Source organism: Mustelus asterias, chromosome 10 (genome assembly GCF_964213995.1).
Source record: "Mustelus asterias chromosome 10, sMusAst1.hap1.1, whole genome shotgun sequence".
Lineage (NCBI taxonomy): Eukaryota > Metazoa > Chordata > Chondrichthyes > Carcharhiniformes > Triakidae > Mustelus > Mustelus asterias.
In genome coordinates, this window is record NC_135810.1 from 104,462,530 (window position 1) to 104,475,931 (window position 13,402).

At 43.6% G+C, this 13,402-nt stretch overlaps 1 protein-coding gene across 1 annotated transcript in view; it reads left to right on the top strand.

Annotated features, from left to right (window-relative positions):
* The first annotated feature begins 622 nt into the window (after positions 1-622).
* Positions 623-13,402, top strand: part of plekhb1 (pleckstrin homology domain containing B1) — a 66,551-nt gene continuing 53,771 nt past the window's right edge. Inside the window, exons 1-4 of the mRNA XM_078221463.1 lie at positions 623-659; positions 1,115-1,267; positions 6,370-6,472; positions 9,374-9,593. Coding sequence (XP_078077589.1) covers positions 623-659; positions 1,115-1,267; positions 6,370-6,472; positions 9,374-9,593 — 513 coding nt within the window. The remainder of the gene's footprint in view (positions 660-1,114; positions 1,268-6,369; positions 6,473-9,373; positions 9,594-13,402) is intronic.

Consider the following 13,402-nt stretch of genomic DNA (forward strand, 5'->3'; position numbering starts at 1 on the left):
TTAGCTTTGAGACATGTTACCTATCTTGGTCTGTTCCAATTCTATATTTTGAGATCATAATTTCCCCTTAAACTATAGTCATAGATTGTCTTTTTATTAAAAAAAAGCAAATGTATTTACACATTGGTGCACTTTGAATTGTAGACTTTAAAATATTGTTTACATTGTTTGAAACTAAAAAAATGCAAAAAGAGTGTGATCAGACTGAGTTGATCTCATTTCAATAAAGAGTTAGAATATATTTATAGGGTTGGGCATTTATTGAACATTATTACTCAGTTCTGGAATTCGGAAACAATTTGAATTGCAAGATTAAATACAATTGAAAACTTCTTTTTAAATATCAGAGCACAAACCCGTTTAGCCGAGTGTGAGGTGCTGCTTTGAAAAGCCACTTCAACCTGTTTTCTGGAACCTTCCTGACTTTTCTATTTAGGAGAGGGATCATGCAGGGACGAATAAATCCCTAAATCCGATCATGCGGATTAGTATTTGAAGGAGAGGCCCATTTTTATTTTCTTCCGAGCGTTTGTTCCCATAAATGTGCGAGAGAAGGTGAATTGAATTGCAAGCTGGGCGGATGAGGTGTGGGATCCGCTGATCCAAAGACCCCTGTGTGAGAATGGCCTTGGTGAAGAGTGGCATGTTGTGGAGACAAAGTGAGTGTTTTGAAGGGGATTAAGAATCTGCAGTATCTGCTTTAATGTGGCTGAATTTAAATTTCGTAACCAATTGGAATTCTGTAACAAGTGTTTAAATTAACAAGCGTTTATATCAATCAATAGCTGTAGATAAATTGGCAATATTCAATCTTTTGACCGAAATTTATAACGGCTTTTAAATTGAGAAACGATGTCTCCACCCTTTCCAGAATTTTTAAGGAGAAAGGAATTTAACTCATTAGAAATTATTTATACTTAGCCACAGAATTTAATAGCAGTTATAGAACTTCTATTTAGCTATAGAATTTAATACAGTTATAGGACTTCTATTTAGCCACAGAATTTAGTAGCAGTGTGTAGAATGCTTTTCTTAAATTGCCCATTTAAACGGGAAAGACGCGAAGGGCAAATGAAAAGAAAATCTATGTAACTTTCTTGATGTGTGTATGCAGGCACAATACTAAAACGGTGGAAGAAGAACTGGTTTGACTTGTGGTTGGACGGTATCCTTGTGTATTATGAAGATGAAAACCGCCGTCAATTGGAAGACAGCATCCATCTGAGAATAAATTGCATAAATATAAAGGCAGGGTATGAATGCATAGGTAAGTGTTATCTGTCCACCTTGTCTATTTTACAAAGTCATGTTTCAACAGTTAGCAATGAGCCAGCTGAACATTTTGGTGGTTCAGGACGCCATTCGATGCTGACAGTTAAAAACCTTCCTTGTGAAGTGTGGCCAGTCTCCCAGTATGGCAATAGGTGGTGCAGTAATAGTGGTATACTTACTTACTACGGTAAGTCACAATAAACTTGCCAACTGAGATAACTTTACATCTTTGGGCTGAAAGGATTCATTTTCTCCTGGAGTTGCTTTTCTGAGGTTATCATAGAATCCCTTTAATGCAGAAGGAGGCCATTCAGCCCATCGATTCTGCACCGACTCTCAGATAGAGAATCCCACCCAAGCCCTATCCCCGTAACCTCACATATTTACCCTGCTAATCCCCCTAACCTACACATCTTTGGACATTTAGGGGCAATTTAGCATGGCCAATCCACCTAACCTGCACATTTTTGGAGGGAACCGGAGCACCCGGAGGAAACGCACGCAGACACAGAGAACGTGCAAACTCCAGACAGACAGTCACCCGAGGCCGGAATTGAACCCAAGAGCTGTGATGCAGCAGTGCTAACCACTCTGCCATCCTAGTTTGAGTTTATATGCAATGATCTGACAGCAACTGTCTTCAGCAGCGACCTGAAACACATGCCATCAAAATCCACTGTCAAGCAAACCTGTGCAATAGCCCCCATACTGTTTACGATCTACCTGACAAGGCTATTAACCTTATTAAAGATCCACTACGCTCTGGTGTGAGTATTAAATACTCCCAGATGGAAAACTCTTTAACCTCAGCCGCCTCCGTGCCAAAACTAAGCTGACCACCACACACAAACATGACCTACAAATTGCGGGTGACTGCAGTGTCGTTGCCCAGGTTGCACCAGATTTGCAAACCACTCTCAATCTCTTCCATTCTGCATGCAAGAAACTCAGCCTGCCCTTGAATGGTGCCAAAACAAAACTCATATCAACCCACACCTAGTCAGCCAAATATTCCACCTCCTATATATGTTAAAGGAGAGACTCTGGAATACGTTGAGTATTTCTCATACCAGGGCAGACACCTCCTCAAAAGCCACCATGACAAGAGGATAGGCTCAGCTACACCAGTTCAGCCTTCTACAAACTAAAGTTTATTTATTAATGTCACAAGTAGGCTTACATTAACACTGCAAGAAGTTACTGTGAAAATCCCCTACTGACCACACTCCGGCGCTTGTTCGGGTACACTGAGGGTGAATTTAGCATGTCTTTTGGATTGTGGGAGGAAACTGAAGCACCCGGAGGAAACCCATACAGACATGGGGAGAACGTGCAAACTCCACACAGACAGTGACCCAAGCCAGGAATCGAATTGAACCTGGGTCCCTGGTGCTGTGAAGCAGCAGTGCTAACTACTGTGCCACCCACCAGGCAGCAAGTAGTGGATAAGAGAACTCGACATGTCAACAAAGGTCCAATCGGCCAGAATTTTTAGGATAAAGCATCACCACCAATACTGGCTGCTCTACTGAGTATTAATTGGCTGGAGGCGGAACTTCTGCCCCTCAGTCAGGGGCCGGTCCCATCTTAGAGAGCTGCCAACCAATCAGATTGACCAGCAGCTCACCAGTCCCAGCAGTGCCAGAAGGTGCAGTGAACAAAACAGGGACTACAAGCTTTCCCTAGAGTCTAAGGCCCAGGCGTCCAAGACCAGGTAAAGTGTGGGTGGCGGGGTGGGGGGGGGGGAGCTGAAGTCCAGGTGTTGGATGGGATAGGTGGTGAGGGTGTTGGTGGAAAGGCCAAGAGGGGAGGGAGCACCCTTGTGAGGTAAATCTTATGGAGGGGGCACCCAAGGTTGAAAGGGGGTCTTTGAGTGAAGTGCCCCTCACCTCCTCCCAACCCAGGCCTTTGGGAAGTCATACGGGGAATTTTACAGCCCCTGTCTCTCCTACTGCTACCACCACCACCTGCACACACATCGCTTGGGTGGGGATGGGGGGGCGGGGGGGTGTAAAATTCTGTCCCTAGTGTACAGAACCATTATCGTCACCACATGCCTGGACTGCAGTGAGAGCTGGATTCTGTATCAGTGCACGTGAATGCGCTAGAGAAATTTTGTCAGCATTGCCTCCGCCCCCTCCTTCAGATTCAATGGAAGGTCCGTCAAACAAATGCTAGTCGTTCTTGAAGCAGCTCCACAAACATTCAGGCAAAACTCCTGCAAAAGCAATTTAGATGGACGAGACATCTAGTGCATGCCGATGGTCGCAACGTGTCACCCTCTCCAGATCCTGATCTCTAAATTCTCAAATGGCCAGCGTTTCAGGGGAGGACATCCTGCCCCATGTGTCCAAAGATCTGTTAGATTCAAAGACATTTAAAATGTCTCTTATTATCCTTGGCCTATAAAAACTCAAAGTTTAAAGTTTATTTATTAGTCACAAGTAGGCTTACATTAACACTGCAATGAAGTTACTGTGAAAATCACCTAGTCGCCACACTCCAGCACCTGCTTGGTACACCTGAGGGAGAATTTAGCATGGCCATTGCAATTAACCAGTACAGCTTTTGGATTGAGGGAAGAAACCGGAGCACCCGGAGGAAACCCACGCAGACACAGGGAGAATGTACAAACTCCACACAGACAGTGACCCAAGCTGGGAATCAAACCCGGGTCCCTGTCACTGTGAGGCAGCAGTGCTAACCACTGTGCCATTGTGGCAGAACATGGATTTGCACAGGACTTAAAATTCTGGAACCTCTCATTTTGCTATTGGCAATTATTTAAAATTAGGTTAAAGACAGATGGTGGACTGGGCAGTCTGATTAAAGATTTTTTGGGATAAATACCCATTTTCATTCAACTTCACCAAGTTACCACTCTTAATAATTTCATAATTTAAAACAGAAATTTTTAAAAATATCTGTTTTAAAACTTGGCCCAATTTTTAAAACATAGTTGTGGGATGTGAACATTACCGGCAAGATCAATATTTGTTGCTCATCTCGACTTTCTCTTGAGAAAATCTGTTGAGCCGTCGCAGTCCGTGTGGTGTTATGAAAGGAAATCCAGATTTTTGACCTGATTGTAGCTGTAGGCTACAAGGCTGAGTATTTTATGTTTTAAAATTCTGTGTTGCATGAACAAAGCAACAACGATACATCCATCTGCAGAGTCATATTGACTGGTAAACCAAGGCAAAGTGTCATTGCTTAGGTGGTGAAAATAAATTATACAGCGTTGCAATCTGGAGTTTTCCACATGATACTCGCACAGTAGACGTCCCATTTCAGTTTAATTTTTCAACATAATACAAGGAAAGTAATGGTGCTTGCTGTTATTAAAACGTAACTTGGACATCTAATTCTGGGGGGGCGATTCTCCCATCCCGTTAGCGCAGCGGGCCGGGAGATTTGAGCGCCGGCTGACTCGCAGGATTCACTAATGTCCTTTAGGGAAGGAAATCCGCCGTCCTTACCTGGTCTGGCCTACATTTGTCTGCAGAGTCGCAGTAATGTGGTTGACTCTCAACTGCCCTCCAAGGGCAACTATGGATGGGCAATAAATGCTGACCAGCCAGCGATGCCCATGTCCCACAAATGAATAAAAGAATTTGCACTGGGCATCCGGGCCCGAGCGCATCTCCCAGCCTAAGTTTTTTGGCGTGGAGGAATCCATGCTGAAAATGAGCATAAAGGAGATTAGCACACGTTTACACACCTTTTAAATATAATTAGTGGATCTGCGACTAGAACCTCCACCCCCGCTACCATCTCCCTCCACTCTGGCATGACGTCACACTGGCGGGGATTACAACTGCTGTATAAAAATCGGGAGCTGGCGTGGCAGCATTGAACAGTTGTCCCTTAGTGTCCAAAGATGTATAGGTGGATTAGCTGCGGGGTTACGGGGATAGGGCGGAGTGGTAGGCCTGGTTAAGATTCTCTTTCAGAGAGTCGGTGCAGACTCAATGGGCCGAATGGCCTCCTTCTGCACTGTAGGGATTCTATGGATTCTATTGAGCCTCCAGTCAAACATGTGTTTTTCCCATTTCCCACATTCTCTGTTCTTGCAATTTTCATTTGTGCTGTACTCGGTACTTAACATAATCTGATTGTCAGAGAGTTTTTCCAGATATCCCAGTGGGCACGAATTCAAAGAAACTTATGAAAAAAAAATATTTCTCCAATGTTCCCCTTGTTTTATAGCAGCATAAGTCTGATGGGCAGGCCCTAGACTGGAGATGGCAGTTTAGAATTGATATTGTCTGGGGGTAAATCCATCATTTACAGGACAATACTTCAGCTAAGGTTTGTTTTTATTCATTCGTGGGACTTGGACATCACTGGCTGGCCAGCATAAGAACATAAGAAATAGGAGCAGGAGTAGGCCATCTAGCCCCTTGAGCCTGCCCCGCCATTCAATAAGATCATGGCTGATCTGAAGTGGATCAGTTCCACTTACCCGCCTGATCCCTGTAACCCCTAATTCCCTTACCGATCAGGAATCCATCTATCCGTGATTTAAACATCTTCAACGAGGTAGCCTCCACCACTTCATTTGTTGCCCAACCCTAGTTGCTGGAGGGCAATTGAGAGTCAACCACATTGCTATGGCTCTGGAGCCACATGTAGGCCAGACTAGGTAAGAACAGCAGATTTCCTTCCCTAAAAGATATTAGATGGGTTTTTCCGACAATTGACAATGGTTTCATAGTCATCAGTAGATTCTTAATTCCAGATATTTTTTATTGAATTCAAACTCCACCATCCGCCGTGGCGGGATTCGAACTCGGGTTCCCAAAGCATTACCTGTGTTTCTGGATCAGTAGCACCAGGCCATCGCCTCCCTTTTAGCTAAGATGTGTGCATCTTAAACCCAACTTCACTTAGAAATTTAGTGCAGGACATAAATGTGGTGTAAACCAATGAGGCTCTGCAAGTTATTTGAACAATGCTGGCCCTGAATAATAGTATGTTCAAAAAGCTAATCTTGCAAACTGACTTCCATAGAAACAACTAAGGCACAACAGAGCACACAGTTCTGTCTTTTACCTGTTTATTATTTTTACCATTATTAAACCTTTTCTTCCACAGAGGGCTTGCCACCTGAACAGAGCAGTAGGGAGTGTATGATGATGATCTACCTAAGGGATGGGTCAAAACTGGCACTCTGTGCAGACAGCTCTGATGATGCATTGTAAGTATGATCACTCCTGTACCTTTTCTACATCCAGAAAATTCATGTATCAACCCAGTCTAATAACTTGTCTGCTGAGTGTTGTGAAGCATATTGTGAACATAGTAAATCTATCGAGTACAGTGCCCAGGGAATAAGGAATCATTGATTCGTTCAAATGCTGGCTAGAAAATGATACTTTGGGGTACAGTATTTATGTGGCAAATTCCACATCTTTAGTAGGAGCTGATGACTCTATAGCCAGAATCCCACCCGAGGCCAACGGAGAATGCCGTCTGCGAGCCTCGCCCACCTCGATTCTGGGGCGGTTGTGCCGGTAAAATTCCAGCATATGTCTATGGTTCCCAAAACTTTCCACCATTGGTGTTTTCCTTGGGTCATGTCTTATTCTGCTGCAAATTAATTGACAAGAGATCGATCAATATGATTAATCAGCAACTCACATTAACGTTCTTTCAAACAACTACCAGGACAATAGAAAGCAAACCTGTTGGACCTTGGTCTTTTCTTTTCACTTTCTCCTTCTTCCCCGGATCACATTCTTGATTATTCAAGGGTCACCAAGCCGCAGCTTGTGCCATGATTTTTCTACAGGGAAGGGCAAGAAAACAGACCCCTGGTCTACCTGAGCTGGAAGAAGATCCAACCTTTGCTTTTGGCATTATTTTGAACCATGTACTAATTGTCTCGCCAACTGAGCTAACTGGATTCCTTTTGCATTTCCAACTGGCACGCCCAGTATATTATGAACTTTCAGCCAATACTTCAAAAAAAGCTGACACAAATATGTTATTAAAAAATGGCTGCTGCAAATCATGAAGCTATAGTTAAGAAAGCCCACCAATGCCTCGATCTTCTCAGGAGACTAAGGAAATTCAGCATGTCCGCTACGACTCTCTCCAACTTTTACAGATGTACCATAGAAAACATCCTTTCCGGATGTATCACAGCTTGGTATGGCTCCTGCTCTGACCAAGACCGCAAGAAACTACAAAGGGTCGTGAACATACCCCAGTCCATCACGCAAACTTGCCTCCTATCCATTGACTCTGTCTACACTTCCCACTGCCTCAGAAAAACAGCCAGATAATCAAGGACCCCACCAACACCAGACATTCTCTCTTCCACCTTCTTCCGTCGGGAACAAGATACAAAAGTCTGAGGTCACATATCAACTGACTCAAGAACAGCTTCTTCCCTGCTGCCATCAGACTTTTGAATGGACCTGCCATATATTAAGTTGATCTTTCTCTACACCCTAGCTATGACTGTAACACTACATTCTGTTCCCTTTCCTTTCCTTCTCGAATGAAGGGTATGTTTTGTCTGTATAATGCACAAGAAACAATACTTTTCACTGTATACCAATACATGAGATAATAATAAATCAAACATGACCTTTGACTATTGAGCTACAGTCAGTATCAAGTCCCAGGCAAATAACTAATTAGATATGAATATTCATAGCCATCCACAGAATTCACACATCTCTTTGTCTTTTTTAAAAATTTGTTCATGGGATATGGGTATTGCTGGCTGCTCAGAAGCATCCTCCAACTGGGGAAAATCACAGCTCTTAAGTACAAACTTACATCACCTGCTCTCAATTCACTCTGATACAAGACCTGGTTTACTCTTAAAGGGACCAGCATTGTCCCTTAAAGGGACTAACATTGTCACCGACCTCCATTGCAATGCAGGCCTGCTGAAAATGGCAACCATGGGTAAACCCTTTGTCTTTAACCAAACAGTGGCACCATCTTGAATTTCAGCAGCTTTGTAAAGCTGAACCTACACTTCAAAATATTTTAATCATGGATCCACTCTTCCTGGTCAACTTGGACTTATCCAAGACCGAGTTCAATTACATGATTGAGGACTTTGGAGAAAAACCTTTCTTAGATATATGATAGATTCAGGTCTGGATATAAAGACAGAAGCTGAACAAGTTAACACAATACTTTATTTGGTAGGACCAATAGCGGATGACATTGTTGCTAGATATGGAATTGACAAATTATTTGTTAAATTCGAAGAATTATTAAAATCATTCAGTGTTTATTTTAGCCTGAAATGTAACAAAATCCTCAAAAGGGCTGAACTTTATAAGCGTTTCCAAGAGCCAGGAGAAGCTGTCAACTTATTAATGAACTGTACAGAATGACTGTAGGTTGCGAATACAGAGACCTAAAATCTGAACTTATCAGGGAAAGAGTAATTGTAGGAATAGTGGACAACACATTCTCAGACAGGCTGCAAACGAAGGAAGGTCGAACCCTTGGGAAAGTTATCCAGATTATTAGGCAATCTGAATTCTATGTGCAGCACAAGTCCATTTTAAGAGGAGGAAATAAATCACGGCACAAAGGAAACCCCACCGTCCAATTAGGTAAACAGCACAGAAACAGGGATACTCCAGGCCAGGAGAACAATACCCGAACTGAACAGTAGAGCAACCATGGCAGCACTGTGGAGCAATCCTGCAGTTTAGGCCCAATGTTTTCAATGTAACAGAAATGGAAGCTTCAACAAACTGTGAAAGGCCAAAACATCTAAGCGTACAGAAGACCCGAAGATGATTCAAGAGGTCAAAACTGTACACCAAGAGGACATTCAGCCATGCTTCTTGGATAATGTCAAAGATCTTGGATTTTCAAACTGGAGAGAAGACATTTTGTTTACCTGCCATGTCACAAAGTTCAAATTGGACATGGGAGCCAGTGTTACAGTCCTGTCAGACAAAGAATCGTGGCTTCGAACAAGAGACACACCACTCTGTGGGCCAAGTGGAACCCGACTTCTAGTCATTGGCATGATTCTGGAACTGCTAAGGTCTGACGACAAATAAATCTTCAAGCTGATGCACGATATTCATAACCCGTCCTTTTCTCTTTTGAGCAGAGATGCCTGTGTGGCCCTGGATCTCCTCAAAATGGCAGAAGGTGTCAAGATAGCCACTGTCTTAATTGTCCAAAATTGCACGTTCCTGAGAGCTCCAACAAGGAAAGGGTATTCTAACTGGGATTTTGGCTATGAACTGACTTTGCTACACGTGCCAAAAGACCCTCATTGGCCACACCAACTAACCACTCCAGATGGTTACCATGATGCCCCCAGGGGAGTATAGACAAGAGAGCAATGAACAGCCTCAACTTTCGGCTCCGCCAACTCCCAGGCAGCATGGCAGTGCCAGAGAAGATGCTGCAACCAAGTAGTAATCGTCCATTGTCGACAGAACACCACACAGTCAAAAGCAAAACTGAAATTACGAGAAAAATCCTCATCCTGACAGGAATGACTACCTTCCGTCGCAGAGGTCATTGCGGTGAGTAATAATGACATGCTTACAAGCACAGTGTTCGTCTACCCCGTAAGAAACAAAATAGAACAGCCATCACCTATTTCCAGAACTGTGGATTTGACAAGGAGTGGCTCAATATTAAGGAATGGAAAAAGAGAAGGAAAAGATAGCCAGGACAAACTCCAAAACAAAAGATTTTACCTGGAGCAAATCAGCCTCCCATTCCTTTGACATTAGTGCGAATGAGATATGGAAGGGTTATAAGGCTTTGAGCCTTGGCCTGAACCTATGAACTCAAAGACTTGAAGGGGGGAGATGTGGTAGTCATAATGATGTAAATACCTGGGGTAGACTTGAATAACTTAAAATATGTTGGATAAGGACTTGAGGGAGGTGTATCAGAGAATCCCTACAGTGCAGAAGAGGCCATTTTGACTCATCAAGTCCGCACCAACTCTCTGACCCATTATCAGTCCCACTTCCCTGCCCTATCCCATAACCATGCTAATCCATCTTACCTACAGATCTTGGGACATTAATGGGCAATTTAGCTTGGCCAATCCACCTAATCTGCACATCTTTGGACTGTGGGGGAACACGCAGACACTGGGAGAATGTGCAAACTCCACTCAGTCACCCAAGGCCAGATTTGAACCCGGATCCCTGGAGCTGTGAGGCAGCAGTACTAACCACTGTGCCAGTATAAGGCTCTGACATAGGACTGAGTACAATATTGCCTACACAGTGATGTAAGAGAACACATGACCCACGCCTAGGGGTCTGTCTAGCATTGGACAGAGGCACGTTCACAAGCAAGCGTGGAGACAGCACATAGCTTGAATCCTTTACTGTATCTATGTTCTTGCAGTTAATAATTATATATAGCTAACCTACTTAAGACTCAAAGACTTCATTAAGACCAAACCAAACAGCATCCAGCACCCTACAACACTCAGGAGGAGGCCGAGATGGATCAGCCACTCTGCACTTTTAGCTGAACATAGCTGCAGTTTCTGTTTTGCCTTTTGCACTGGTATGTTGGGACCGTAGCAGGCGGGAACCTGATACGTATTCAAATTCACCAATTTAAATATAATTAGCGGGCTTGAAAACCCGCTAATTATTTAGCTCCTCTTAAAATGGACTTAGCTGGGGTTTCCTGCTGCAGTGGGCACACAGTCCCAATTCAGGAGAATCGTGGCTGTAATGTGGTCATTTCTGACGGAAACACTGCAGCTTTTTTTAAAAATTCATTCGTGGGACATGGGCGTCGCTGGCTGGCCAGTATTTATTGTCTATCTCTAGTTGCCTGAGGACAGTTGAGAGTCAACCATATTGCTGTGGGTCTGGAGTCATATGTAGGCCAGACCAGATAAGGATGGCAGATTTCTTCCCCTGAAGGACATTAGTGAACCAGATGGGTTGTTCCGACAATCGACAATGGTTTTGTGGTCATCAGTAGATTCTTAATTCCAGATATATTTTATTGAATTCAAATTCCACCATCAGCCATGGCAGGATTCGAACCCGGGTCCCCAGAACATTAGCTGAGTTTCTGGATTAATAGTCTAGCGATAATACCACTAGGCCATTGTCTCCCCAATGACATAAATGATGGCTACATTAGTCTGGCAGTCACATGTTGAAGGTTATTCAGTGCCTGGTGGACACAAAGCTCCATAGTGTGCTAACGCTGTGAGCATGTGGAGCCTGTGCATTGAGTGTTTGACGGCTTAGCGAGGGTACAAATTCTGTTCAGGTTAAAGGAATGCTTGATTAATGCAGCTGGAAATCTGAAAATTGCCTCCATCACTCAATGCTCCGTATCAAACAAACGCATCGAGGGAGCGCTGTAAAAATAGTTTTATTTCCCTTCGCCACTGACTGAGCCTGTCTTTGAAAGGGGGACATCCTTTATTGCCACACATCCTCTTGCTTGGCTGCCAAAAGCTGAACAGTGAAGGGGCTGTTCTGGTCTGAGCCATTTTTCTCCCTTCAAAAATGTTTCAACTTCAAGGGCAGCTCACAGTCTTTTGATGACTGCTGGTGCCTGATAATATAATTCCTGACCCGCGTGGCACTCCCAGCAAGCCAGCTACGTGGGTAATATATGCAGTGTTACTGGGGTCACCCACATTTCAAAAGCAAACAAAAATAAATGCAATTAAATCTTCTGGGGTGAGTCTGATTTCCACAATTTCCTTACCTGCACACCCAGCACACAATAGTCTGTGCCAGGATTTGTTAAATTTAATGCACAATATCTCCTTCACAACTTAACCATTCCGTATCTGTTTACTAGCACAAATGTATACCATGTTCTCCACATTTCACTGACTAACAAACCCCAAGAAGTGAAAGATTATTACGGATTTGGGCTCTGGAATGTACTTGCAGCATTTAAATGTAAATGTCATCGTGTCATTAAAAAAATCAACAAAAAGGTTAATTTAAACGAGGCATGTTTGACACCTCAACCTGCTCCTTTCCCAATTTCAGGCTGATTATTTTATATATATATTCTATGGACATTTCTCATTTCTAACATCACACTCCTGATGTGGAGATTTTACTGACTGAAGTGTGCATCCTTTAGAAAGGTCTAATGATTGTAATTTGCAATGCATGGTGTTAAATGGGTGGGTTTTATTTAATTGAAAGATACTTTTCTGTAAATTCATGGCGTACCAGTACTGGGGAAAGAAGGAACTGTACTGTTTGGGCCACATGGTGGCACAGTGGTTAGCATTGCTGCCTCACGGCGCCAGGGACCCGGGTTCGATTCCAGGCTTGGGTGACCGTCTGGGTGGAGTCTGCATGTTATAAGAACATAAGAAATAGGAGCAGGAGTAGGCCATCTAGCCCCTCAAGCCTGCTCCGCCATTCAATAAGATCATGGCTGATCTGATAGTGGGTTCAGTTCCACTTACCCGCCCGCTCCCCATAACCCTTAATTGCCTTAATGGTTAAAAATCTATCTGTGACTTAAACACATTTAACGAGGTAGCCTCTACTGCTTCATTGGGCAGAGAATTCCAAAGATTCACTACCCTCTGGGAGAAGAAGTTCCTCCTCAACTCTGTTCTAAATTGGCTCCCCCGTATTTTGAGGCTATGCCCCCTAGTTCTTGTTTCCATTGTAAGTGGAAATAACCTAGCTGCTTCTACCCTGTCTAGCCCCTTCATTATCTTATATGTCTCTATAAGATCTCCCCTCAACCTTCTAAACTCCAATGAGTACAGGCCCAGTCTACTCAATCTCTCCTCATAAGCTAACCCCCTCATCTCTGGAATCAACCTGGTGAACCTTCTCTGTACCCCCTCCAAAGCTAATATATCCTTTCTTAAATAAGGGGACCAAAATTGTACACAATACTCTAGGTGTGGCCTCACCAGTACCCTGTATAGTTGCAGCATGACCTCCCTGCTTTTATACTCCATCCCTCTCGCGATAAAGGCTAACATTCCATTTGCCTTCTTGATTACCTGCTGCACCTGCAAACTGAATTTTTGTGATTCATACACAAGGACCTTGTGCATGTTCTCCCTGTGTCTGTATGGATTTCCTCCGGGTGTTCCGGTTTCCTCCCACGTGCTGGTTAGGTGCATTGGCCAAGCTAAATTCTCCCT